General features: G+C 49.4%; 1 protein-coding gene across 1 annotated transcript; it reads left to right on the forward strand.

Annotated features, from left to right (window-relative positions):
• Positions 1–675: 675 nt before the first annotated feature.
• On the forward strand, positions 676–6,235 carry NME9 (NME/NM23 family member 9). The gene is made up of 5 exons (XM_074153612.1): positions 676–708; positions 3,106–3,163; positions 4,129–4,247; positions 5,358–5,429; positions 6,104–6,235. Exons 1-5 carry the CDS (start codon positions 676–678, stop codon positions 6,233–6,235), a joined length of 414 nt encoding a protein of 137 aa, XP_074009713.1.
• Positions 6,236–7,130: the final 895 nt, after the last annotated feature.

Here is a 7,130-nt window from a genome sequence, read left to right on the forward strand (position 1 = left end):
GGCATGGCTTTCAAAGTCCCTCAGCTGAACTCACTGCTGAACTCATTATCACAAATTATTATCCTAAATCCTTTGAACTCTGCCTGTGAAAACACTCCGAGGGAGGTCCTAGCGCTAGTGATAACTGGAATAATTAAACTTCTTAATTCTGCGGGTGCTCTCTGAAAGAATTGGGCTTGGGGTCATGTGCTGAACAGGAGAACAGATGGAGGTGTTTGAACAACTCCCCCTTCTCTGAGCGAGGCAGGGTCCTGGAGAAACTGTACTGTATGACCTCCGGTGACATCTCTGAACACCTGTAAGAGCCCGCTTAATTTGCACCGGAGTTTCTACTCTTGGAATTCCTGACTTTTAGCAGTTCTTTAATGCTCATTGGTGTTAATTATAAAATAGCTGGCCTCATTGCAGCTTATTGTCTGCCAGCATAGACTAAATGTAGTTAAGATTAATGATACCAGCTGAAAAAGTTGTTAGGAATCTTCATTGTTCAGGATGAACAAAACCAGGTCTTACATTTCTCAAGAAGACTTTTTGCTTGTTTGTTTTCTTTTAACTGGCTGTGTTTTAATAAGTACATACTGAGGGGCAAGTCCTGTAAGACAGGGAAGATGCTAAAGATGTTGTCCTTTTATAATAAGAGTATTGGAAGTGTGGGATAATACAGCATGTGGCACCATGTATGGAATTGTCCAGGGCATCCTTGACTGGGTAAGTCCCTGCAGCCTGATCTAACACTGAGCCTTGAGCAGGGGATTAGACTTAAGGACCCCACAGATCCCTTCCAACCTAGATCTTTCTGTGCTCTCCGTTCTTCACTATGCTTTGGAAGTCCTTAGCAGCTGGTAATTCAGATAAGGACATGCTGGGCTCAGATCACCCTCTAGTGCCCAGACATCACAAAAGCTGTGTATTTACTGGTTTATTTTATCAAGACAGAAGTGTTTTAAGGGAGTATAGCTTGTGTGCAGACTAGGTGAGAAATTGCTGGTGGAGAATCATAAATTGGATGAGGACTGGGTCTGAAATAGGTGTGAGGAAAGGAGGATGTCTGGTGGAGAGGAGCACATTGAAGCAGCTCTCTGAATGCTGCAGGTCAGCCCAGGCCACCACTGCGCTGCTGGATTTGAGCACCGTGCTGGCTCTGACGGAAGGTCCCTGCTGAGCTGGGACCTGGTGGGTGTCAATGTGTGTGTGGCTCTCCTCCAAGTCCTCTCCTCCACATCCCTGTGGCTTGTGCTGGGATCCGGGCAGCCTGCAGAGAACCAGCCCAGTCAGTTACCTGCCAGTGGCTCTTAACTGTTTTAGCTGCGGGCCTGTGTTAAAACATCATTACGTATCCGACTTCCATTTAAGTGAAAGCAAAGTAGCTCTTTGTGTTTATTCTGTAGCAGGAGTGACCCTGAGCTGTGGTGCTCAGGGTCACAGAATCACAGAATGGTCAGGGTTGGAAGGGACCTCTGGAGATCATCTAGTCCAACCCCCTGCCAAAGCAGGGCCACCCAGAGCAGGTTGCACAGGAACGTGTCCAGGTGGGTTTTGAATGTCTCCAGTGACAGAGACTCCACCACCTCTCTGGGTAGCCTCTTCCAGGGCTCTGCCACCCTCACAGGAAAGAAGTTCCTCCTCATGTTTAGGTGGAACTTCTTATGTTCAAGTTTGTGCCCGTTACCTCTCGTCTTGTCCCTGGGCATCACTGAAAAAAGACTGGCCCCGTCCTCCTGACACCCATCCTTTCAGTATTTATAGGTGTTGATCAGATCCCCCCTCAGCCTTCTCTTCTCCAGACTAAAAAGACCCGAGTTCCTCAGCCTTTCCTCATCAGAGAGATGTTCTAGTCCCTTAATCATCTTTGTAGCCCTCTGCTGTCCCCTCTCCAGCAGTTCCCTGTCCTTCTGGAACTGGGGAGCCCAGAACTGGACCCAGTGCTCCAGATGGGGCCTCCCCAGGGCAGAGCAGAGGGGGAGGATGACCTCCCTCGACCTGCTGGCCACACTCTTCCTGATGCCCCCCAGGATGCCATTGGCTTTCTTGGCCACAAGGGCACATTGCTGGCTCTTGGTCATCCTGCTGTCCACCAGGACTCCCAGGTTTTTTCGCAGAGCTTCTCTCCAGCAGGTTCAGCCCCCAACCTGTACTGGTGCAGGGGGTTATTTCTTCCTGCTGCTCTTCATGGTACCCACACATCTGCAGGGCTGCATGCTAAGCCAAGGCACAGGAGGAACATCTGGAGCAAGCAGCCAGACTTGTTCAAGTGGTTGCTGCCACTCAACAGAGGAGGGCTTGCTCTTGGCGGGGTGCTGTTACCCTTTCCATCTGCCTTTCCTTGGTTCTTGTGACACAGCATGAGTCTCTAATCCAGTAAGTTTTTCTGCAGAACTACCTGGCTTCCTGGTGGGGCTCAGAGCTGGCGTCAGGGAGGAGCAAGAGCATGTGGGAAGCAGGGAAGGAATGAGAGTTTGGGAGTGAGGATACCTTGACTGATCAAGGGAATGGAGCATCTCTTTAATGAGGAAAGGCTGAGAGACCTGGGGCTGCTCAGCCTGGAGAAGAGAAGACTGAGAGGGGACCTCATCAAAGCTGATCAATATCTAAAGTGCAGGTGTCAAGAGGATGGTGCCAGGCTCTTCTCAGTGGTTCCCAGTGACAGGACAAGGGGCAACAGGCACAAGCTGGAACACAGGAAATTCCATCTGAACATGTGGAAAAACTTCTTTCCTTTGAGGGTGGCAGAGCCCTGGAAGAGGCTGCCCAGAGAGGTGGTAGAGTCTCCTTCTCTGGAAACATTCCAAACCCACCTGGACACGTTCCTGTGCAACCTGCTGTAGGTGGACCTGCTTTGGCAGGGGGTTGGACTAGATGATCTCCAGAGGTCCCTTCCAACCCCTACAATTCTGTGATTCTAATTCTGTGACTTCAGCTGGTTTTTCTGAGGTCTTCCACCCATGTTCTGGCACAGCCTGGCCCTGCCCAGCTGGTCAGAGGATCGCAGGCAGGTGTGTCCATCTTACGTTCAAGCATGAAGCGATTTGTCAGTGTGTTTGCAGCAGCCGGGTAGCACCCGATGACTTACTGTTGCTTTTACCGTGTTTTTACATTTTCACACAGATTAACATCAATAGCCAGGAGCTTTGGGAAGAAATGCTGTGCCTCAAAGGACTCATTGGTAAGCGTTTGGTCGCCATACTGGATTGTTGTTGTTCTGTGTTAAAAGGACACCAGTACTGTGAGGAATTAATTACTACTGATATGGTTGTTCAGTTGGATCCTCCATTCCTCTTGCCCTGAATGGAAGAAAGAAATAGGCTAACAGAGGTGAGACTAGCTGGAGGTTGTAGTCCACCATCCCTAAAGGTATTTAAAAGAAGGGTTGACATAGCGCTTAGAGACATGGTTTAGTGATGGTTTTTTACCAGAGTTAGGTTGATGGTTGGACCAGATGATCTTAAAGGTCCCTTCCAACCTAGACAATTCTATGATTCTATGGTTAATTACCATGCAATCAAAGCAGTGCTGGTGCAGGAGCTTCTGGAGTCTCCAGTCCAGCCCCACCTGCCTGGAGCAGGACTGTTCCCAGTGCATGGAATATCCCTGGTTCCCACGGGTGGAGGTTAGAGGGTGGTTAGGTAAGCCTCATGTGCTCTACAGCACATAAGCTGTGCAGCAGTTTTCCCTAGAAAATCTGGAACCTCCAAAGTCACAGCCATGTCAATGTTTCTTCTAAAGACTCCTCTGTAACACTGTTATGAGCTTGTCATTTTATAATGTGATCTCAGCCTCTGATCCAGCATTTAAACCCTTGAAAGAGAATGGTAGTTTCTACTTCAGAACTGAACTCATAGCCCTTCTAGGGCTTCAGCAGGAGTCCTGACGCACTCCAGACATAGCTATGGGAGCAACAGCCACAACTTGCAACCTGGGAAGTTCTGGTTGGCCATAAAGCAAATCTCCCTCCCCAGGGTGGTGCTGCAGAGGTCACCAGAGGAGGACACCTCAATCCTCAGAGGTTTTCAAGAATTCTTTGTATTGCACTAGCACCCTTTTGCAGTCCCCTTCCAAGTGATTTTGCTGCAAAGTGGAAAAGTCCACAGAATAACCTCAACTGACCCATTTTGACCTCATTCTTACTAGTTTTCCTGCTTGCAGTTGTTGATGCGTTTCAAGCCTGGTGCGGTCCATGCAAAACAGTGGTGGATCTTTTCCGAAAAATAAGGAATGAAGTTGGCAGTGATCTCCTGCATTTTGCTGTGGTAAGACCTAATTTGGCACTGCTTAAAATATCCGGTCCCCTGAAATCAGCAGGTCATTTACCTTTCCAATATTCAGCCAAAGGGATAACAGTCCAGGAGTTCCAGCCTGCCCGATACAGACGCTTGGTTACATCAGTAAGAACTCATATTATTAAGAGTTTCCAGGCTTCAGGTATTCAGATTTCTGCTTAGGCAAGTAGCGCTGGACAGAATCATGAACATATGTGTCCCTCTGACGCACAGGGAGAGCCTGGAGGAGCTGGGTTTGTTCACGCTGGAGAAGGCTAAGGGACAGATGTCTGGTGGGGCATTAACGGAGAAGGCAGAGGCAGATGTTTCTCAGTGGTAAGCAGCAAAAGAACAACAGGCAATGGGATCAAGTTGCAACAGGGAATAATCCAAGTAGATAGAAGGAAAAAGTATTCAGCGTAGAGTGGTTGGACACTGGGGCAAGTTCCCAGAGAGGCTGTGGAGCACTCATTCTTGAACGCAGCCTTGAGCCAACCTCCTGTGCCATTGAGACTAGCCCTGCTGTGGGCAGGGTCTTGGACTAAAGCCCATCAGAAGTCCCTCCCTACCTCAGCCATGCTGTGATTCCGTGCTTAAATGCCTTTCCTGGCTGAAGGCCGGCTCTGGATTGCTGGCAGAGCCATGGGCAGTGAGGTTTCTCGTGGAGACCCCTGCTCAGCACTCCTTGCAGCCTACTGCTGCCTCTGCTGCTGCTGCCACCATAGCTCCTCCTGTCACTTCTCTCACTCCTTATAGACAAGAGGCCCTGATTTCATGTTTTCAGGCTTTTCCTCTGGGATTTACTCAGGCAGGCTGCTGCCAGATAGATATTCCTGCCCCACAGGCACTGCTGTTCCAACTCCTGTGGCTGGGATCTGCCTGCTTCTCGGGTCGCCGGTACCAAGCTGCGAGTTGGTTGTCACCCTGGCTCTGACCAGTGTCATTTTGTCCCCTAAGACTGGGACCCGGAGGTGTTTTGCTGTACGTGGGGGACGAGTGCCACCCAGCTGAGGGTGTCTGAGTCCAGGCAGTTGCGTGTGTATTCCTCTGAAGCAGAAATGCTTTTCTAGAAGCACCTGTTTCATTTTACGTTCTTTTTAGGCTGAAGTTGATTCCATTGATGCTTTGGAGAAACACAGAGGGAGATGCGAGCCTGTCTTTCTGTTTTATGCAGTGAGTGAAAAATATTTTTACAGTAGTTGTAGAGCAATAAACACCACCTGCTGGTGGGAACAACTGTCCTTTTTGAGGGATACTCTCTTTTTTCCATGTGTGACAGGGCGATTTTGTTTGCTCTGTGTCTGCCAGTATCTACTGGTGACCAAGTGCTGCCTGGATAAGGATATAAAGCCAGAGTTTATATTTTAATACCTTCTGCTTTACCAGCAAGAAACAGCCTCTGGGGAGGCCCGTGTAGCCTTCGATGGACGGCTGTGTTTTGTGGCCCTTTCCCTGAGCTTAGTGATGAAAATCCCTATGACTCACGTCCAGGGATCCCTGTGACTTACTGAAACATGTATGTGTCACGTCAGAGACCACGTGAGCAGTGTTCACGCCATGTCACCGCATGAACATGTGTGTTGACCCCACAGGGTCTTGAGGTTCAGGCTCCTGATACTGCAGGAGCTCACCCCTCTCACCAGCTGCTTTGGTTCATCCTAAGGCTGATCAGGAACGACAAAGAAGGTTGTTCCAAAGTTCCCCTCTTGTTCTGGAGCCCAGCAGCTCTGTCGGGGAGGAGGGCCTGGTACATAATATCATACGTGATGTGCTGCTGTGGTGATTTCCAGAGCCCAGAGGGCACCACTTGAGCACTTACTCACTGGTTTGCTTTTCACACCTTTCAGGGAGGAGAATTAGTAGCTGTTGTAAGAGGAGTGAATGCACCATTGCTGCAGAAGACCATCCTGGAACAGCTGGCGGTGGAAAAGAAGGTTTTAGAACATGGAGGAGAGCGTGTGGTGGTAATCAGTCACTAAATCCTTAAATACCTGTAGATGTGCGTGCTAGAGGAAAGGTTCAGCTCCCCAGTGCCAGCATCGCTCTAAAGCAGAGTTACTTCCTTGCAAAAATCCTGTCTTTTTGTCTGGACTGGCTGTGAAATCTGGTTAACGTGCTGCTTGGGTGTCCACAAGCCTGTGGAGCCAACCTAAGATGAAGGAAGCTGGAAAGGGTGATTGTGTTTTTCAAAACCTCTGTCTGCTTGGCGAGAGGAGAAGTAGTACATATCATCCAGCTCTGCAGGATGAAAGAGAAACTCCACTGCGACTTCTCCTGACCTGTTCCCCTACCCTAAACATCCCTGGAGGGGTTCAAGGCCAGGCTGGATGGGGCTTTGAGCAACCTGGTCTAGTGGAGGTGTTCCTGCCCAGGGCAGGGGGGTTGGAACTGGATGATATTTAAGGTCCCTTCCAGCTCTAGCCATTCTATGATTTTATTCCTTAAAGCTACCTTCCTAATCAGCTTCTAATTCCAGGATCTCTAGCAGGTGTCTGTGGTGGCATTTCTCAGGGTGTGGTGGGGGACAGTTCATTGCAACCTTAGTCATTTTTGTTTCTCGGTGTGACTGATTCTGTGGTTTCTGCCTGGAGCCTCTTGCGGAGCTCTGCTCACTAATCTCCAGCTCCAGGGACCTGCTGCCTGTACTCCGGATGTCACTCTGTGATCAATTCATTAATTCCTCCATAGTTCTCACATACCGAAGTGACCCTTCTTCCGTAGTCACCTTCTCCATGTCACCGGTGACTTCTTTAGACAGCTATTAAACCTTTCATCAGCCTGGACACCTGTGTCTTCTGAAGTGTCACCACCCTGGTTGGGTTCCAGGTTCCTGGCCCGGTTCCTGGTTCTGCTGGCACAAGGTGTATCCTTGGA

Source organism: Numenius arquata, chromosome 9, assembly GCF_964106895.1.
Source record: "Numenius arquata chromosome 9, bNumArq3.hap1.1, whole genome shotgun sequence".
NCBI classification, from domain to species: domain Eukaryota; kingdom Metazoa; phylum Chordata; class Aves; order Charadriiformes; family Scolopacidae; genus Numenius; species Numenius arquata.